This window comes from Dama dama, chromosome 5 (assembly GCF_033118175.1).
Source record: "Dama dama isolate Ldn47 chromosome 5, ASM3311817v1, whole genome shotgun sequence".
Lineage (NCBI taxonomy): Eukaryota > Metazoa > Chordata > Mammalia > Artiodactyla > Cervidae > Dama > Dama dama.
In genome coordinates this window covers 125,649,414-125,670,287 of record NC_083685.1, presented here as the reverse complement: position 1 = coordinate 125,670,287, position 20,874 = coordinate 125,649,414, and the positions used below count along the sequence as shown (strand labels likewise).

The window sequence follows — 20,874 nt, the reverse complement described above, 5'->3', positions numbered from 1 at the left end:
TTTTGTTTTAATTTTTGTGGCTGCATCTGGTCTTTTGCCTCCTGCAGCACATGGACTCTAGTTGTGGAGTGCGGGCTCAGTCACCCCAAGGCACCTGGGGCCTTAGTTCCCCGACCAGGGGTCCTGCCTGTGTCCCCCGCATTTCAGGGTGGTTTGTTAATCATTGGACCACCAGGGAAGTCCTGGAAGGCTGATATTGTCATGCCTCTCCCTTCCCTCCCCTTTCACCAGTCATCCTGGGCAACCCCCCACAGGTGCGGCCCGTGGAGTAGCTCCCCCAACCCCAGGCCGGGCCCACCCTGAATTGGTGGGGGTCTGTGGTTGTTCACCAGCTCATCTGGGCCCCCGGGAACACTTGTGTCCCAGGGTATGGACCGCCCCTCCCGCCCCCAACAGTGCCCAATCTCTGCTTCCAGCCCATGATCCTGGGGCTCTAGGAAGAAAGCATTCTGCCCAACACCCCAAAACCACGTGTACGCACTCCCCAGACAGACTCTGATGTTGAGCAAATTCTAACTTCAAACAATGGCCAGCGCTCAGGTTGAAATGACTGACTTTAAAGGATTAGCTTGTCTCTTCTTTTCCAGGGAAATCAATAATACGGGGACGGGCCTGCATTTTTCTTGCTTCCTTTTCCTGGGGAGCTGCCGCTCCAGCTCATCCAGGGAGTGGCCGCTGGTGTTTTGTCGTGCTGTCCACCGCCACCCCATCCTCTGCCCTTTCTAAATGAAATTCCGATTACACTGTCACTCACTCCAACACTGTGGCTTGTCTCTGGAGCTCCTGCCAGGACACCCCCAGGGCTCGCAGCCGTCACTCCCCCACGGGTGTCTGGGTGTGCCCACTGCTGGCCCAGCGCTGCCCAGCATTGCTCCAGACCAGCCCTCACCTTTCCAAGGAGACCTGGGTAGCGCCCCTCGCTGGACCACAGCGACCCCCCCGCCCCCTCACTAGACCACAGTGACCCCCCCCGCCCCCTCGCTGGACCACAGTGACCACCCCAACTCCCTCGCTGGACCACAGTGACCCCCCCGCCCCCTCACTGGACCACAGCGACCCCCCCGCCCCCTCGCTGGACCACAGTGACCACCCCAACTCCCTCGCTGGACCACAGTGACCCCCCCGCCCCCTCACTGGACCACAGCGACCCCCCCGCCCCCTCACTGGACCACAGCGACCCCCCCGCCCCCTCGCTGGACCACAGTGACCACCCCAACTCCCTCGCTGGACCACAGTGACCCCCCCGCCCCCTCACTGGACCACAGTGACCCCCCCCCGCCCCCTCGCTGGACCACAGTGACCACCCCAACTCCCTCGCTGGACCACAGTGACCCCCCCGCCCCCTCACTGGACCACAGCGACCCCCCCGCCCCCTCGCTGGACCACAGTGACCACCCCAACTCCCTCGCTGGACCACAGTGACCCCCCCGCCCCCTCACTGGACCACAGTGACCCCCCCGCCCCCTCACTGGACCACAGCGACCCCCCCCGCCCCCTCGCTGGACCACAGTGACCACCCCAACTCCCTCGCTGGACCACAGTGACCACCCCAACTCCCTCGCTGGACCACAGTGACCCCCCCGCCCCCTCACTGGACCACAGTGACCCCCCCGCCCCCTCACTGGACCACAGCGACCCCCCCGCCCCCTCACTGGACCACAGTGACCCCCCCGCCCCCTCACTGGACCACAGCGACCCCCCCCACCCCCTCACTGGACCACAGTGACCACCCCAACTCCCTCGCTGGACCACAGTGACCCCCCTGCCCCCTCACTGGACCACAGCGACCCCCCCACCCCCTCGCTGGACCACAGCAACCCCTCCGCCCCCTCGCTGGACCACAGCAACCCCCCCCACCCCCTCGCTGGACCACAGTGACCACCCCAACTCCCTCGCTGGACCACAGCAACCCCCCCCACCCCCTCGCTGGACCACAGCAACCCCCCCACCCCCTCGCTGGACCACAGTGACCACCCCAACTCCCTCGCTGGACCGCAGTGACCCCCCTGCCCCCTCACTGGACCACAGTGACCCCCCCCGCCCCCTCCCCAACCCCCGGCATCCTGGGTCGTTTGGCCCCAGCTTCCTCCAGTGCAGGGAGAAGCTGGTTGTTTTTGTTCTTAATGCAGCTCTTGGGGACATGGGTTCTGTCCGCCGGCGTTAAGCTTGCCATCCATCACGCCCCACGTCCTGCCTCTGCGATGGCTGATGCCTGACCCGCCAGCTTAGAGGACAGAGCTGACTCCCCTGTGCCGCCTGCTCCGAGCTCCCAGTAAAAACACCAAGAGTCGGGATCACGAGACAGTCCCCACGGCCCCTCCCCCAGCCTCAGAAGCTACTCCCTGGGTGAGCTGGGACCCCCTGGCCTTCCTTCCGTCCTGCTGGGTGAAGGGAGCTGGGTTCCAGCTCCCGAGACCCCCTTCTGACAATGACAGCTTCAGTGTCTCTCTGACCCTGTTAGCACGTCCCCCTCTCTGTCACCTGGAAAGTAATGAGTGCGTCCTTACAAACAGGACTCGCCCTGGGCGCCCGCCGCTTGTACCCCGGGCCTGTGGGAGCTGTCAGTGTGGCTTGTCTGGTGTCTCGTCCCTTCTCCCTGCCCCCGTCCCCCAGTCCAGAGAAGGGCACTGAGAGCAATGTTATCTGTGAGCCACAGCCGGTCGCAGGCTCTGCCGGCAGACTCGGCTTCTGAGATGCCCCATCGTATGAAAATCCCAGCGTAAAAAACAAACTCGAGGGGGGTAATTACTTGTTACAGAACAGTTTGTTATTTTGCAGAAGGACTCACGGCAGGTTTCTCTTGAGTTCTTGGTTTCCCTAGTGTGTGTAAAACATTGTTCTGTGAAAATTAAGTGTTTATAAATAGAACCTTTAGAAGCCCATCTCGAGTAAATTCTGGTATCTGCGTGCTCGTGTGTAAAGTGTGGGACTGCAGAGCTGGGCTTGTATAGAAACAGGCCGATGTGGATTTGGCGTGGACATCAGACACAGACAGACAGACAGACACACACACAGCCCCAAGCCAGGAAAGCTTCATGGAGCATATTAAGAATATATCCACGGCCCACGCTCATGCACAGGCCAGTTTGGTTGGGAAACTTCCAAATAGGTCTCCGTGGGGAGTGTTCATCCCCGCTGGGGACCTTCTGCACTGTGCTCTTCCTGGACCATTTTTATCCACACTTCACACTGATCTCGGGCACACCCTGAGCGCCAGGCTTCTCTATTTGTGCTCAACAAGATCAGAGGGTAAGAAAGCTGGTTCTCCTCGCTTCACGAGAGCCTCAGGCAGGTCCTGGCCACTGACCCGTGTGTGTGTGCATGTGTGTGTGTGTGTGTGTGTGTGTGTGTATCTTCAGTCAGTCATCTCAGGAAGCTGCTCCAGGGGCTTCCCAGGTGGTCCAGTGGTTAAGACTCCAAGCTCCCGATGCAGGGGGCCGGGGTTCAATCCCTGGTCAGGGGACTGAGCCCCACGTGCATGCTGCACCTAAGAGTTCGCCTGTCACATTAAGAGCCAGCACAACCAAATTAATTCATTTTGAAAAAAAGAAGCCACTCCAGGAAAACTCCCAAAATCCACCAGCTCTGGTCATCTCTATCCCCTCTGCTCCAAAACCTCCCATTTCTGGGCAAAGGTTAAAAAAAAAAAAAAAAGACTGTATTCTTTAAGGAAATGTCCCAGCTGTCAATTTCAAATCTTTACTCTCCCTTGCTCTTTTTTTCTTTGGCTTCATTTCCCAAAAAGTCCGGGAATGAACTGTGGTCAAGGAAGCGTAGCAGCCTCTTAGGAGTTCTAAGAATAATATGAGTTGTTCTTAACTACTTTGTGCTACCTAGGATCAGAGCTGTATATGCCAAACCGTGTTCCTCCTCCCGCTCTGCGTCTCTCGGATGCTTCGGGGCACGGATGAGTCCATAGTCCTGGCAACAGCCCTGCTGACTTGGGAGGCCGTGCCCCTCCCTGAGTGATGCTTACTCCGTTACAGGGTGTCTGTTATAAGCAGAATCTGCTGTCTTTCTAAACAGTGCCCCAGGGCCCTGGCAGTAATGGTTTAATTAAATAAAGCACTCTTTGTAAAGTAATAACTGCACTCCTCCGTGTGGCTGGTGTCCCACCCAGTGGTGCTGGCCCTGCAAACCGTGAAGGGGCTGAAAGTACCTGCAGGCACGTCCCCCAGCCCGCAGGCTGGCCCCGAGGAGAACGCAGGTGCCAAAGAACCCCAGAGGATGTGCAGGCAGCAGAGAGGTGCCTGGGACTCGGGCGTGATGAGATGGGGCTGAGCAGTTAGGGTGCAGATCAGTGATGACGTCTGATTAATTAGCATGTGGGCGGGCTGTCTCATGGGTTAGCCAAGAGTAGACCAAGGCACGTTTTAATAAGGCTCCCAGTGCCGAGAGGGGTACTGCAGAGGGCGTCGCCAAGCAGATGCTGCGTGAAGGCGGAAGGACAGGTCACAGGGCACTGCAGGGCCTCTGAGTTGAGCTCCGGGAAGAACTTGCCGATTGAGATGTCCTCTGGAAGCCTTGACAGGAGGAGGGAGGTGATCGGTGGGCCAGGTCATGGCTGGAAGCCTCATCGCCCCCCCCCAACCCCCAACCCCGACCAAGTTGTGACGTCTGAGCAGTTCTGGCAGGAGAGCCGCTCACCACCATGCAGGAGGCTGCCCTCCACCCCAGGGACAGGTCACCGGCCTCCAGGAACGCCGCTCAGCCCTCCCTCTCCCCGGGTCAGGACACGAGTCTCATTCAACTGGGTCTCAGAGCTTGGTTCCAGGACCACTGGCACGTATGAAAAATACAGATTCCTAGACTTCCCTGGCGGTACAGTGGGTCAGAATCCACCTGCCAACGCAGGGGACACGGGTTCGATCCCTGGTCTGGAAAGAGTCCTCATGCTGTGGAGTGGCTAAGCCCACGCGCCACGACTACTGAGCCCAGGTCTGGCAACTACTGAAGCCCGTGCACCCAGAGCCCGTGTTCCGAAAAGAAGAGTAGCCCCACTCACCACAACTAGAGAAAGCCTGCAACGAAGGCCTGGTGCAACCAAAAATAAATTAATTAAAATTATTTTTTTTTAAAAAAGATTGCTAGGTGACACCCCAGACCTAATGTAGCAGCACCTCCAACTGTAAGAACCAGGAATCGGCCCTTTGCACCAGTTGCAAGGGTGACTCTGGGTCCTCTCCCCCTTGAGAAAGTCTGCTGGCCGAGGCCCTCTCGCAGCGGTACGTGGTCTTGCCGACACCCAGCCTCCCGGGGAGAGGCCTGCCCTAGTCTCCCTTGGATCTGCCTCCCGAGGTTTGGCCAGGGAGACGGGGGTCAGGGCCCTCCCGAGCCGAGCCTCCCCCAGGAACGAACGGGCAGGCGTCGCAGGCCTCCGGGCGGGCGTCACGAGTCGCAGACTGCAGGTGACGCCTCCTCCGCACTCGGGCGTCAATAGTGGCAGCACAGGCTCAGTAGTTGTGCGTGGGCTTAGCTGCCCCACGGCATGTGGCCTCTTCCCTGACCAGGACGCCTCCTGCAGACAGGGACACAGCCGCTCCGCTGCCCTCATCAGGCTGCTTTCAGACTCTCAGCGTCCCCAGGAAAGGGGGCCCTCCAGCGGTATCCCTCTGCCGCCGTGGCCAGCAGGTCCCTGCAGGTGGTGCTTCCTCCCGGAGCCACGACGTGCCAGCCCCGTGGAGAGGCCTCTGGGCTCTGACCGTCCACCAGGGAGGAAGCCAGGGGTCTTCAGCGAGATTCCTCACACCCGACTTTACAGAGCTCCCTGATCAGCCGGCTGCTCTCCCCACCTCCAAGGTTACTGGGCACCCAGCAGAGTCCTGCCCCTTCCTGACTGTTTGGAGGTCGGCAGTCCGCAGGGAAGGGGTGGAGCCAGCCGCCCATGCTTGCCGCAGGGCTCCCGTGTCCAGGCACCTGACTTCCTCCGCTCTGGCCCCGAGAAGAGCCCGGTTCCCAGCACCCGCTCTCCCTGCTCAGAGATGAGGGGGAGAAGTGGGGGGTGGGGTGCCCGCACATCCAGCCGAGGTGCCAATGGCGATGGCTCTGCCGCCTCCTGTCCCTGGGGGGCCAGGCGTCACAGCAAAAGCAGTCCGATGCCAGCCGGTTCCTGGAGGCACCAGCAGCCATGCGGGTCCTGAGGTCCACGGGGCTCGCGTGGCCAGGGATGTGGGTGCTTTCTCCCAAGGGAGCCAAGGGCCAGGACCGACGGCCCAGAGGGTCCCCCCCTCCCGTTAACTCGTAACACAGTCCATGATGCAGAGCGATACCCACCCGCCTGTTCCCCTCAAGACCTCCCGTTCTGAGGCCCCGTAAGGGCCCCATGGATCCCGGCCTGGCCCCAGCAGCTGTTCCCCAGCCCCGGGATCACACGGCCAGTGCCTCCAGCTTCCTCGCGTCTGTGAGGCAGCGTGTAATACGTTGGCCTGGCCGAGGGCGGGGAGGAATGCCAAGTATCCCCTCTTCTCCCTTTCCTTGACATCCAGCAGAAATAGACCAGGACCCAGAGCTGGTTCCAGTTCTCGGCAGACAGAATTCGGTAGCTGAAGAGTGGGACGTGGTGAACCAGGCCCTCGGTGCCTGAGAAGTTCTCTCGGTGCCTCGGCTCGCTGAGCCTGGGGAACGAGGTTGCCGCCCTCTCCTGCAGCTTTCAAACCCTGCTGCCTGTTAGAAAAGCCCTGCCTCCTTCTACAAGACCTGGCGGTGTGTTCCCCAACCAGGGATCGAATCCGCAGTGGGAGTGTGGCGTGTTGCCCATTGGACCCCCAGGGGAGTCCCGAGGCCTCTTTTCTTCTTGCCGCAGAGGGTTGCCTGGGAGCCCGCCGTGGGTTCATGCGCCTCCCTTGCTTCACGGGGCTCCCCGCCAGGGCCAGCTCAGCGTTTTCCAGCCCACCTGGACGGGCACGTCCCTGCCCTGCCTTCTCCTCCAGCCCTCGGGACTCCCAGTTCTAATGTTTCAAGTCCTTTTCGGATCTCATCCTATGAGAACAGGGAGGGCTTCCACCAGAGGATTTGGGGGCGCACCTTGGAGCCCCGGGCACCTGGACCATTTGTCCACGGAGAGGTGCCCCTCGCCAGCCCCCTCCCCACCGTCCAGCCTGGCCGCCTCCCAGCATGAGGCTCGCCCCAAGGTCATGAGGCTTTTCTGTCCTTCATTCTTTCAGCCTGGTTTTAGGCAAACCTGACTGCCATTTCCCTGCTCAGAGCCCTTTAGGAATGCCTGTGTCTGTGTGAGACAGCTCTAAACTCCTCCACGAGACGTGGTCTGCTCTAATCTCCCTTCTGGAACTTTCTCTCTCACCACCGCCTCACCCTCACTGGCCACTGACCCCCGCAGATGCTGGGCGCTTTTCATGGCTCTGCGCCCCTCGCGTGCCTGCCCCTTGCTGCAGAGTCTGACAGGTGCTCACTTACTCCAGGCTGGGTCAGGGGCTGCCCCCATGACACCCCGTGCCGTGGCATTAATCAGACTCTCATCTGCGTGCAGTTCCCTGGCCTCACCGGGAGCTCCTTAAGGCCCAGAGCTGCGCTTTGTCCACCTCTGGGTCCAGAGTCAGCGTGAGGCCGGCCACACACTGGGGGAGTTGCTCTGTGAGCATCCGAGCGGACAAGATCCCTCGGGTGGGCGGCCGCCGCTGGCTCTGAAGCCCACCGTCAGCCCTGCCGCTGTCGGGCTCGCCACAGCTGGCGGCCGCCATTCCAGCCTCAAAACCTCCCCGTCCAGCTGGCCCTCCCTTTCCCAGAGGCCTGGGCCGTCCTCCGCTCCTCGCTGCTGGGACGGAAGCTGCCCCTCAGTGAGGGCTTAAGGGCCCCCTGTCTTTGGGGGGGCGGGCGCTGCAGATCACGGGGAGCAGTCAGAAGCCGTCCAGTCGCCAGGAGGCTGAGGCTGGCTCACTGCCCGTGTCTGTCTCTGCCGCCCCTTATCACCTGGAACGTGAACAGTGGAGTGTTAACATTAGGATGGGTGCTGGCTCCAAAGTCAGGTCTGTTCCCCCCGGCGGGGCCCCCAGCCTTCCACCTGTTTCACCCCACCTCCCTCGTCCTCCCACAGCCCCCGACCCTCCCCAGATCCTTGTTATCATGTTCTTAAAGCCCACCTCGTGCAGGGTGAAGCTCCTCAGTCTTGCACCTGGAAGTGTGCGTGTGCACCACCCCATCTCTATTTTCACACCTGTAAGGAGCCAGGCTGTCCTTTATAAACCCCGGGGGCACATCACCATTAGTGAGTGAGTGCGTGGGTTTCCACAATATTTATCTCCCCCTCCAACACACACACAAACCACAAGGGTTGCGGCTCTGGCACCAAATCCTTGGAACCCTGCCCACCACCGGGTACCATCTGGCTTTTCAGCTGAGAAAGCAACACAGGCATGCAGGCCTGTCCTCCAATCAGAGGGTGGGGTGGGGGGCAGCCGTTCCAGGCTAATGCCACTGGACCAGCCCAGCCCTCCTGCCCCCGGCCCCCCGGGAGCCAGCCTTGGAGGGGGTGCTGGAGAGACTCTCTCTAGGGCATAATCAAGGGAGGGGGTCAAGTGCTCCGCAGAGAGAACGGGCCTTGGATACAGACAGCCTGAGCTCTGAGCCCTGGTCTCAGCTGTCATGGTTGTTATGAGACCGTGGACAAGTTAATTAGTCCCCCTCAACCTCAGTTTTTTTGTTTTGTTTTGTTTTTTTCCAAAATGAAGACGATAGCCAACATGTAGGGTGTCAGGATTAAAAAGCAGTCTTAGGTGGAAGATGTTGTCGTGTTTGAGCCCTCAATATGTGCCTGGTAATGTTGGTTTGGGCTTCTCTGGTGGCTCAGGGGTAAAGAACCTGCCTGCCAATGCAAAAGATGCAGTTCCGATGGGAGCAATACCCCAGGGACCCGGACCGGCCTGTGTCCAGCCCTCCTCTCTCAGATGGCACAGGCGGTCCCGGGAGCCCTCGTCTCAAGCTCCATCCTGGGGCCTCTTGGCTGTTCTCTTCCAGGGCACCCCCTCCCCACCCCAAACCAACCGAACTCACATCCTCTGGGCTTGGACAGCCAGAGCTGAATGTGTGTGCAGGGTTGGGAGCAGCCACCCCTTCTGTGGCTCCTCCCCAAAATCACTCTCCCAGACTCCCCCATCTGAGATAGCGTTTTCACCCGTCTTCTAGCAGAGGTGTTTCAGGTACCCCCTTCCCTGGCCGGTCTGCATTGCTGCCCGGAAGCCGCCCCCAGAGTTGCATCCTCTTCTGAGTTATCAGGCGTGGGGAAGGTCTTTTCTCCCTGATCCCCAGGTCTGACGGGCGGTCGAGGTCCCACCGTGTGGATTTGGTTTCTTGCCTCTGTTCGGTAGCCCAGTGGCTGCCTAAGACTGTCTGGGGGACCTGTAACTTCCGGCTCCTTGCTGGCTCCTCCTCTCCCGGGCTGTGCCTCCTCAGCAGTCACGCACTCGCCTTTTGACGGGAGCCACAGGTGTTAACGTGTCTCGGCTCTCGTTCACTCCGAATGGGGCTGAATTGTTTGACATGAGCCGACTGGGCTTTCTGCTGCAGATGTCGTGAGATGACAGCCGGGTTTCTAGAGGTGACTTCTGTGCTCCAGAAGCCTCTCTAGAGTGTCTGGGCCTCAAGCCTCCACTTTTATCTTCAGGCATCACCTGAATCTTTTGTTCTATTCAGTAAGCATCTCCCAGGTACCTTCTGGGTGAGGTTTGGGGGACGCCGGGGAGGGACCCAGGGACCCTAAGACGTGGCGACTTGCTCTGAGCAGCTCATTCGAGGGCTGGAGAGGCGTCTGGCCTCTATCTGTCTGCATCACCCCTGCTCCAGCAGCTGAACGTATTTGAAGGATCGGTGAGTGAGAACTTGACAGCACCCGCATGGTGGCCGGGCTGGTCATCTGAAGGCCGGCAGCCTGTCCTGGCAGGGGCCCCGTTGTTCCCACAGCAGGGCTCCTCACGCTCTCGGGATCAGCCGCCCGCTGCCCGTCCTCCGCCCGCTGAGGGGAGACTGTCGTTTCTGAAAGCTCACCCTCCGTTTCCTGCGAGAGTGCTGGTCCGCCTGCAGCGTCCCGGTGGCCCCCTCCCGGCGGCACGCCGCCTCTGCTCGTGGGGCTTTGGGATGAGCTGTGCTTGTGTCTCACCGAGCGCCGTGCACAGACCTCTGCTCTGCTTCCCTCACGTCCATCCTCCGCTCGATGGGGATGAACCTGAACTCGCCCTGCAGAGCGCTCAGGCTGCAGGTCATGCAACAGGATCGTTAGTCCTGACCTAACGTTGTGTGGCGGGGGCGCCTCACTTGGCTTCAGCTGTTTCGCGTTCCCCGGTCCCAGCATGTTGGGAGGATGGGTGGAGCTCACACCGTCCTCCCCCGAGGGTGCGCTGCTCCTTGCTGGGGCCACGCGGCCAGGGCTGATGTTCACTGACCACCTTCTCTGCACACGCGATGCGCTTCGGGACCTTCACGAGCACTCTGTGGTCTCGCCGTTAGCTGGGGCACCCTCAGGACACAGGCCCCCACCCTGAGCGTGTGGCCCCGAAGCCTCCGGCCCCGCTCTGCCCCTCGCTGCCCCAGGGCGCACCTCCTCCCCGTGGCCGTGTCATCAGACGTTGTAATTCAAGTTGGGAAGATGTAAACTCCCAAACCAAAACGTTCACAGCCACTTGAGAAATAAAAATAGACTCCTCAAGCACGTCTTCACTGCACTTCAAGGACGCGTTGAAAGTTCAGTTCCCATTTACGGACGGTTCGTGCTGAGTTGCCATTAACCCCAATTAACTCTTAACCCCTAGCCGCCCAAGAAGGGCAGCCCTGTGATTGAGGCATCTGTGTCCTTTGTCACTTGAAATGACCTCCAGGATCAGTCCAGAGAACTTAGCCGTGCCCTTGGAATGTGTGAACTGGCTCCCCGGGGCCCGGGGTACTGCGTAGCCCGCCCAGGAGTCTCTGCGCGTTTAGGTAGATCAGGCAGCATATTGCCCTTCACCCTTCCAGAACTTGCTGCTCCATCACCCCTGCTGGATCAGCAGAGAAGTCTGAGAGCATGGGGGTGCCAAGTGGGTCTGCTGGCCTTTCATGTTGAAACTCCAGGGACTTCCCTGGTGGTCCAGTGGTTAAGACTCCGCCTTGTGATGCTGGGGACATGGGTTCAATCCCTGGCCCGAGAGGATCCCACGTGCCCCGGAGCAACTAAACCCATGCCGCGATTAAGACCTGGGGCAGCAAATAAATAGTAAAAAAAAAAAAAAAAACAGGGAACCTACAAGAATTAAGTGGTGTGGTACCAGCTGTGCATTTGGTGATTCGGTCAGGGGCCCCCCAGTGAGGATGCAAATGTTTGGCGAAGCTGGCAGCAGAGACTGGCACCTGAGCGGGCTTGAGAGGTGGCAGAAGGAAGGTAGAGGCGGAGGGGAGTCACGAGGGGAGAGGCATGAGGGTGAGAACCAGCTGGAAGTGGGCAGAGGAGGTGTCGTGGCAGGGAAGCAGCCTCACACAGCGGGGAGCGGGCCATCACAGCGGTCAGGGGGAGGAGCAGGGCCAGGAGACGCCTGGTCCCGTCCACCGCTTCCTGGGTCACCAGCCTCTCCAGACCCTCCGCCCCCTCATCAGCAAAGCGAGGCCCCGGCCCCTGCCTGGCGACCGTTCTGCTGCCCGTCTAGGGTGTTGTTGCAGGAGGTACAGCTGGTGTCACGCTACAGATGGCCACGAAACCGTGCGTGCGTGTTGGGCACGAGCGGGTGTGCTTGGGGCTGAGTGTGGGGAGGGGACGTGGGTGCCAGCAAGCTCGGGCCCAGGAGGGATCAGGACAGGGACACAGGGGCTCCAGGCGGCTCCCCAGTCCCGACCTGCCGCCAGCCCTCTGCCCACCTGAGTCCTCTCACTTCATGCGTTGTTACAGCTGTGACCTCCCCCCCCACCCCCCACACACACACCTCGGGCTCCCTGTGTCCCTTCCAAGGCTGTAAAGAAACACACGCCTGTGGTTTTAAGCCACCAGGTTACAGCGGTCACCGGACATTGGCACAGTGAGGAAGGCCTCGGGGGTCATGGGAGCAGCCGGAGGCGGGTGGCACCCTTAGTCTGCCTGGGGACGCAGGTGGAGAGGCAGCCGTGTCGAGTGCTGAGACTCCTGGTCAAGTTCGCCAAGCCCCCCAGGGACACCGCGAGAGCCGTGGCCAAGCGTGCCGGGGGTGTGAGCCGCCTCCTGTCCACCAGGACCCCCCCAGGACCCCGTGGGGCCTTCGGTGGGCGTCTCGACTCACCAGACGGACGAGAGAGGCCCACACGCGGCCCCGTCTGCACCCTCCCAGGTCTCGGACTTTGTTCCCGCGACCAGTTTGAAGGTTTCATTTAGAGACCAGAGAATCCGTTCTTTTTGTTTGTCTGTTTGTTGTTGTTCTTTTAAAGAAACACACTTGGCTGCAGCAGTTGGTGTCCCTGCCTCCTGTAATGAGTCTGGCTCGGAGAGTCCTTGAACAGATCCCGAGCTTGAACTGATCAATGGCATTCAGGTGTCTGGAAATGGCTCGGGGAGCCAGCTAATTTATAATGTCACACGGGCTGGACAGGAAAACCCAGGAGGACAGACTGTCTCCTGCCTTTTGATTCCTTCTTTGGGTAAAAAGAGAAGGGAAGACAGGCACGCGTGGCTGCTCAGCATCTAGCGTTGAGCTCAGGCTGGCCGGACCCCCGGGACCCTGGGGCCATTCCCCCGCCCAGACCTCGCAGCTGCACCCCAGCGAGGCCTCGCACGCCGCCGGCCGAGCCCCCTGCCCTTTCCCGCCCCGGACGCCGAGTCTGGCTGAACCAATTTGCAGAGGACACCTGTTCCTTGATTGGCCCCAGCTTGCTCTGTGTCTCGGTCTGGGCTCCCGGTGCAGCTGCTGTTTGCCCGTCAGCCCTGTGTCTTCCCGGGCCCTGCAGTCGGCCTGTGGTCCCGACCTGGGGGAATAAAGAAAACACATTCCAGCCGCTGTCCAGCCATGGCTATCACAGCTATTGACCCGATCTCCCCAAAGAGCCCTTCACCGCCTGCCCCCACCCTGAGCACAGGCCTGTTATCTCGCACGTGGATCCCAGAGAGCCCGGCGGGGCTAGACCCTCATTCCCAGCCCAACTCACACTCCCCTGCATTCGGTGGGCGCCTCATGTACACTTCCAGACTCTGCCCTGGGAGGCGGGTCTGTGTGCTCCATCCCTTTAAATGAAGGGTCTCTCAGCAGAGTCCCGTCTACAGCGGGGTATGTAATGGGGCCTCGTGTGTAAAAGGATGTTGACGTATCTCCCGAGGAGGAGGATGAAGACGGGGGTTCCCCCTGGAGAGGAGACCTTGAGCGGCCCACAGCAGCAGAATTCCCCACCTGCCTGCAGGGCAGGTTCTGTGATCTCCCTGTTTTTACGCAGTGGAACCTTCTAAAACCCAGTCTTTAGGCCTCCAGGATGAGATCTGACCCCCACCCCCCACCATAAGCACCCACCGCTGGAGGTGTCGCAGGTCAGAAGTGAAACACCCCAGCTCCTGGCCCCGGACACTCCACAGTCTAGTTTCAAGCAGCCCAGGGTCATTGGAGAACGTTTATGGCAGGTGGTTTGGTCCATGTTTTTCCACGTGACATGTCCCGCCCCCATCCTTCAAAAGAGAAATTCGTCAGTGGAAAGTTTCCCTGAGGTGGTAATTTTCCTAAATGACTTGCTGATGGCGCTGCAGACAGACTGGCTCGGCCAGCCGAGAGCTGGTGATCCCACACCTCGCTGTGTCCCCGGGCCATGCCTGCAATGCAGGAGACCAGAGTTCGATTCCTGGCTTGGGAATATCCCCTGGAAGAGGGCAGGCAACCCATATCCTTGCATGGAGAATCCCATGGACAGAAGAGCCTGGCCGGCTATAGTCCATGAGATGGCAAGGAGTTGGACATGACTGGGTGACTGTCACCTCCCTGTGTCCCCAGGCCACAGGGGACCAGCGAGGACTGCTCGAGAGCCCTTGTCCTCTGCCTCCCCTGTCACCCCGCCTGCTGAAACCGCTGCTCCTTCCAGAGCGGAAGCAGGACTGGTTGTCGGCCCCCAGGAGGAAGCTCCTTCCAGAAATCTCCCAGCCCCAGGGGACTGCCAGGAGGCCGTACCCACCCCAGCTAATTAGAGCCCTTGCTTAAGCGGTACTTCAGTCTTTCCTGTCATTCTCACAGTGATAATGGACTTGGATGAGGGGTCACAGCCTCTCCCACATCCTGCTCCCATTCCAGGCGGGGCGGAGTGGGGGGTGGGACGGGCTCCCCCCACCCCCATCAGGGGAGCCAGGGCCTGGCCACCAGGCCAAGCAGCTGGGACGTGTTGACCCAGATCCCAGGGCCAGCCCCGACCCCCGCCAAAGCGAGCCCTGCTCCCCACTTTCAGGCTTGGCACCGTCCGCCGCATCTCTGGCGAGTGTCATTAGCATTAACGTGATAACACGGCACAGTGTAAATGTTAATAAGGTCTGCTGCCTCCGCTGCCGCTTCCGAGTGGCAGATTGGAAATGGTGCCATCCTTGCAACTCCACCCAGCAGCTTCTAATCACGCTGCTCTCGGAGCAGCCGGCTTGCCATGGAGGTCCTCAGCTTCCCTCCATCCCCAGCCCCAGTCTCCACAGGGCCATGTTTATCCATCCCCCTGTTCTCTTTTGCAGAGGGGATTCAGTTTTCCCAGATCCCAGTTCTCTAAGGCCGGGTTCGAATTCTCTTCTGTTTTCCCCCTAAGTAAGCACTCGCCCTCCCCTGTTCTCCAGAGAGGAAGGGCAGTGAGGGGGCCAGTGCCGGACCCCCCACCGCTCCCACCCCCAACACCCGTCCACTCCAGGCTTCCTGCTCTGCCTGGTCCAGGCTGTTTCTCCGATGGCTCTGCCCTGGGACACACTGGCTCCGATTCTCCAGGCTTCACCTTCTCTCAGAATTCGAGAGGTTGCTGATTACCGACATCCCGATTGATCCTGTCCTCTGAACCATTCAGGATGGTGTCCTTCCCACTGTGCCGGGCCATCCAGGCCCCCACATCCCCGCCCCTCCGTCCTTTCTTCCCAGTAAACTGTGGGAACCCGGGATGTACCTGGGGTTTGTTTTGGAGCCTCATTTCCTAACCTGTGCTCACACCAGCCTACTGCTGGGCCCGTGACCCCCTCAGTCAGCACTTACTGAGAAGAGAAGCAACAGGGCCATGTCCCCAAGAGATCACCTGGGATTTGCCTCGAAAGTAGCCTCAGGACAACAGGTGTGAGGCACAGCAGAGACGCATGGATCTCAGTTTCTGTTGCAGCTCTGGTCTTAGGAACTCGCCAGGCGGTGCTGTCTGACCCCAGGGGGCCTCTGCCGTTCCTGACACACACCTGGGTTAGGAGCGGCCCTGGTGATGGCTGGAGGCTGCGTGAACAGTGTGCCCTCCGCACACGCACGCGCCCTGCATGCGCCCGGCCTCCTCACCTTCTCACTCTCGTTTTTGTCACCAGGCCGTCTTCACGCTCCTCCTCGGCCCCTTCACCTTCTTTGACGTCCAGAAGACCAAGTACCTGCAGATCCTGACATCCCTAATGAGATGGATCGGTGAGTCTGACAGGCGTCTCAAGGTCTGCCCTGCTCCCCTCACTCCCAGTCTTCCCGACACGGCCGCCTGGGCTCGCAGCCAGGGCTGAAGGTGGAGGGGGCTCCCGTGGACCCCTGAGCGCAGGAAGGAGGCAGGTACCCTGTGCCTTTTTACTGGTGGACAAATTTTGCCCCCAAAAAAGATAAGTTGCTTCGAGGTAATGGGGGCAAAGGCGGGGCTCAGCCCAGGACCACTTGTCCCGACTGTGCTGGGTCCCCACCACCCCAGAGGGGCGCTCCACGGCTCCTAGAGGCCTGGATGGGGCTGGGCCCCTTCAGGGCAGGAGAGCAGCTGCTCTTTGTTCTCATGGACACACCACGCGGCACAACCATAAAACCCAGCAGGCTGTGGTGGCCACCTCAAGTCCCTGGCCACTAGAACAGAAAAAGACACCATAGTACCTTCCAACTGATGCTGCAAACAGCAAGACGCCTGCCGTCCTTGGGGGAGCTCGGGGGTCTCCCCCACACCAGGTCGGCAGCTGGGAGTTCATTCATTTCTGACAACATCTTGCCAGCCACCCTGTAGGTCCAGGACCCACCTGGACCCATGACCAGAGGGCGTGCAGTCACCGTCACCCCCGTCCCCGGCAGGCGCTCTGGGATCAGTTGCACACTGGTTTGGGTCTCAAAGCAAAGATGCTGTTGCCATTCTGGTTGATGGGCCTGGGAGAGGGGTCTCCCCAGCCCCCCAGGATCCCCGGGGGGCCTGTGTAGCATGACAAGGTCCTGTCTGCGTGTGATGAGCGGTGCTTGTGTTAGAAGAGAGAAGGTTGTAGGAGGGAGAGAGAAGGCTGACGATAAATAAAGGGAGGGGGTCTGGCACGGACCCCAGGCGGCCCCGGGCTCAGGTCAGACCCGGCTCCACCCGCAGAGGCCACGCTGAGCTCCCAGCGCCAGCCAGGCCCCGGGCTCCTTGGGCGCCTCCCACAGCCCCTGCCCCTCCCGGTTCTGCTTTTGGGGTCCTTGCCTTCCTCCAGGACGGGGCTCACAGCGCTTTAGAAAACAGACTGCTCTTTCCCCCAGTGTGGGCCGCCGCAGCCCCCCATGACCCCTCTCTGTTCTCCTCCTCCTGGCCACAGCCTCACACTCAGGGCAGCGAGGGGACCGCAGGGGGCCTCCTCCGGTCTCTACCTGCAGCCCCCGGGCCCTCGGAGGCAGCCCCTGGCGGGGCGGTGGGGCGAGGCAGCCGTGGCCTTGAGAGAGGGCACGAGGCGGTGACATGGCTGTCGCTGCGAGTCCCTTGCCCCTCTTCTCCCTCTGATCCTAGAGAGAATTAATCGGCCGCAGCCTCTCCACCAACCACGGGTGACAGCTCAGGCCTGTCGTTTGTCTCCCCGAGAGAGGCAGGCCTCTGGGCTCGAAAAGGAAAGCCATCTCTGACACGAAGCCCTCAGGTGGGAAGCCCAGCCCTCTAACGGGTGGCTGAGCCCGGGGTTCGGTTCCCAGCCCGGGACGCTGGTGCCACCCGGGGAATTTTCCTTTGCAGACCTGCTCGAAGAGGTCTCCCCCGTCCTGACCCCAGAGCACAGGGCAGAGCAGGTGGGGGACAGGGAGCAGAGATCATTTACCCGGGGAACCGCCAGGCAACCCCGCCGTGGGAGGGAGTGTGTCTCCCCTGCCCGTGGGATATCGTGGGGTGAGGGGGTCTCGCTTCTGGGTCCAAATGACCCCGGTGGTTTTTCTAGAACTGCTGCAGAGGCAGTGAGCACCCTGGCCCTGTTTGTCCTCTCGAGTATGAGTCAAGTTGTCAGTTTGCGACGAGCCCCCTCTTCATTTTGCTGCTGAACGGGCAGCTCTGTGGCCGTGTCCCCCCTGCCTTCCCACTTCCCGCCCACCCTGTCTCTCCCCACCACCCAGATTAGGGTCCAGGATGTCCGGGGGAGCGGCGCGGGGAGGGGAGATAGGGTGGCAATCAGCTGGCTTGGGTTCTTGGAAGATACAGGGAAGAAGGAACGCCGAAGAGACCGGGAAATCATAAATAGATGTGCTGAGCCGGAAGCTTTCTCGAGCGTAATGAGGAGTTTGTTCTGCCATCTGTTGAGGCCAGGGCAGACTGCCGGGACCCCGCCTGAGCACCGCCGCCCTCACCCCCGCCCCCCCCACCCCCGCCCCAGAGCTCCAGACGAGCTGAGAAGCCTGCGGACCGGTCCCTCCAGGGCGTCGGCCATGCCCTCCGCCAGAAGCCCCTGGTTGCAATCTGAAGGGCCGATGGCCTTTGCAAATAGCCACATTGTCAGGAAAACGTCAGAACATGTCTAACAAGTGTCACCATTGGTTTCTTTTGCTGCTCAAATAAGTTCTGGGGAGACCAGGTGGCTGAGTTTGGGAGACCTGGAAGATACAATGGGATCGTGTAGAAAGCGCTGTCTGCACAGCGCTCCAGCATCCAGACACCAGCCCCGCGCACGCCCTCACCATCATCATCTCTGGCCATTACGTCCCAGGAGCGGCCCCAGAGTGAGCCTCCCTTGGGGCTGGCCAGGAGGTCAGGGACGTGGCCCAAACCACCCCAGACGGAGCTGTGTCCCTGGGTATCCCCGCCGAGATCTTGGAGGGTTGCCAGCTGCCTCTGTCCGGCCTCCCGCCCCTGCCCAGCGCTGGGCCCCAGGCCCACCAGACGGGATGCCTGCCTGCTCTCCACCAACCTCACCCCCATGCCTTCAAGGAACGCCCGAGCCTCCCAGTAATGAGACGCAGGCCGGCCTCACAGAGAGGCCAGGCTTCCTCCTCACTCTCAGCTCCCACTGTCAGCCACACGTCCACCAGGGACACTCAGGGGACACAGACGACAGTTCTGTCCTTCGTGCCCGCAGCCCCAGCAAATGTTACGCCAGAGCTGGAGCCTTCAGCTGCTTAACCGACCGCTGCAGACCGTGGCCCCTGGGCCGCCCAGGGCAGGGGCCAGGGGGGCGGGTCTCAGGCTGGACGGGGCCACAGTGGCGGCATCCCTTCACCCCCCCTTACCGACATCCCCCCCCATGCCCCACCCCCAGCAGATGCCTCCCGCTTGGGGACACAGCTGGCTCGGCTCGGGGCGCCCCATTCAGTGTTATTAAAAAACCGCTTTTCTCTAATAAAGGCAGCTCTGGCGCGGCAGCCCTCCTCGGGCTGGGCTGTCGGGGACCCACAGGGCTGCCTTCCCTCTGATCGTGTATTCAGAGCAGCACCACGCACGTTATTCCCGTCTCTGTGCTCCCCTCAAAGTGGGTCAGGCACCATCCCCCCCCGCGGTCTGTGCATACGCCAGAGCCGCGTGGGTTTCCTCGGCCCCCGCACGCCCCACCTCCCCCTGGCAGGTGCCCCAGATTTGTCCTCCAGGCCGAGCCAGCAGGGAGAGGTGGGACCCGGGGCTGCTGGCCCAAGTGGCAGAAGGTCTCTGGGAGGGGACGTCATCCGGGAACACGAGGGCTCCGATTTTGCCCGTCCCCAGAATTATCTGTGGCCGAGTGGCCAACTCCCCCCGTGGATCCATGACTGATCTCAGCTGAGCGTCTCCTGTTGGGACTGCTCTCATCCGTCACCACCAGCAGCCCGGGGTCGTCCACGCCTGGGCCATCTGTTCCCCACATCCTGTTGGCTCGACAGGCCAGCTCGGTGTTTGAATTCCTTCACGGCCACGCAGTGCTGTCCCCTCACGCAACTGGTGCTTCTCGGAAGGCCAGCAAGGAGCCCCCCCTCCCAAATGAAAGTAGCACATGGACCTCCGTCTGCCCTCCCAGCCAGGCTTCGTCCTGCGCCTTTGCTGCTGCCCCCACCCCCGACACCCCCCGCCTCGGGCCACTGTCCAGGGCTCTCCTTGTGTCCAGCTTTCACTTGTTACACAGCCAGCGGAGGGAATCCAGGAAAACCTTTCTATGTATGTTTTTCACTCTGGTCTTAATTTTATTCTTGGTTTTCCAAAAATTCTCTCTGCAGACGCAGAGGTTAGTTGAAAGGAGAAGAACCGGAGGTTGCTGTCTTAAGGCTCTTAGGGTAGAGTGGACACTTAATTAAAGCTTGATGAAGGGCCAGCCGCATGTCACCAAATGACCCCTTTCATTAGCGGCAGAGCTGACCTCAGAGCTCGGCTCGGCCCCAAGCAGAGACCCTGGCTGGCTCTCCCCTCTGAGCGGCCTCTGCTATCGGCAGCTCTGCCCTGCGTGTGGCCAACACCTGTGCTGACCTGGACTTCAGGCAGGGACTCCTGCTCATCCAGGAGGTCGGCAGGCCAGCTGCCTGGACTCCAGAAGAGGGAGGGGGATCAGGCCCAGACAGGCGAGGTGCCTGACAGACGAGGGTTACAGGCACGCCTCTGCTCAGAATCAGGCTGCCCGCGAGCCAGGGTGAACCCCAGCCAGGCAGCCGGGTCGGGCGGCCGTATCAGGGCAGCCGTGGCCCTGGGCAGCTCCGGAATCTACCTTCAGGCCCCGGGGAGCCCCACGCCCTTGTCACAGCACTGCCTCCCCTCTTTCTGGCCTTCCTGGTTTCTCTCTGCATCCAGCCGCTGCTCATCAGCTGCTTTAGTGGGCTCAGGCTGTCGTAACGATACCATGAACCAGTGGCTTAAACAGCAGAGGTCTATTTTCTCAGTTCTGGAGGCTGGAAGCGCAGGATCAAGGAGCCTTCAGGGCTGGTTTCTGGTGAGACCTCCCTCCCGGGCTTGCAGACGACCACCTGCTCACCGTGCCGTCACGTGGCTTTTCCTCTGTGTGTGCAGACAGCGCGTGCTCTGTCTCCCTTTCTCTTTTTATAAGCGCACATGGGACTTCCCGGGCGGTCCAGTGGCTAAGAGTCCACCTGGCAGTGCAGGGAACACGGGTTCGATCCCTGGTCTGGGAACGTCCCACGTGCTGCAGAGCAGCTTAAGCTCGCATGCCCTAGAGCTGGTGCTCCGCAACAAGAGAAGCCCGGGCACCACAGCAAAGAGTGACCCCCGCTCGTCCCAACTAGAGAAAGCCCACCTACAGTAGTGAAGACCCAGAGCAGCCAAAATAACTAATTTTTTTTTTAATTTCTTTTTAAAAAATAAGCACGTATCTCATCAGATTAGGGTCCACCCTTCTGACCTCATTTGACCTCTTTAGCGGCCCCGTCCCCAGCTGCACTGGCAGGCAGATTCTTCCCAGCACCCCCCTGGGAAGCACGCAGTCACCCCAGGTGCGGTCACATCAGGGGTCAGAGCTTAGACATCCGACTCTGAGGGGGAAGGAGAAGAAGAAAAGGTTTAGAAAGGACTGAGCCGAAAGGCGACAGGTGTGGAAGTTTTATGTTTCTGATCTCCCCAAAGGAGATTAGCCCGCCCGCCAGCCAGAGGCCC

General features: G+C 60.7%; 1 protein-coding gene across 6 annotated transcripts in view; it reads left to right on the top strand.

Annotated features, from left to right (window-relative positions):
* The window catches only part of TMEM104 (transmembrane protein 104), a 54,278-nt gene that overhangs the window by 24,159 nt on the left and 9,245 nt on the right, over positions 1–20,874 (top strand). For all 6 annotated transcript variants that reach the window (XM_061144896.1, XM_061144898.1, XM_061144893.1 and 3 more), the window contains one exon: positions 15,443–15,536. In XM_061144896.1, coding sequence (XP_061000879.1) covers positions 15,443–15,536 — 94 coding nt within the window. The remainder of the gene's footprint in view (positions 1–15,442; positions 15,537–20,874) is intronic.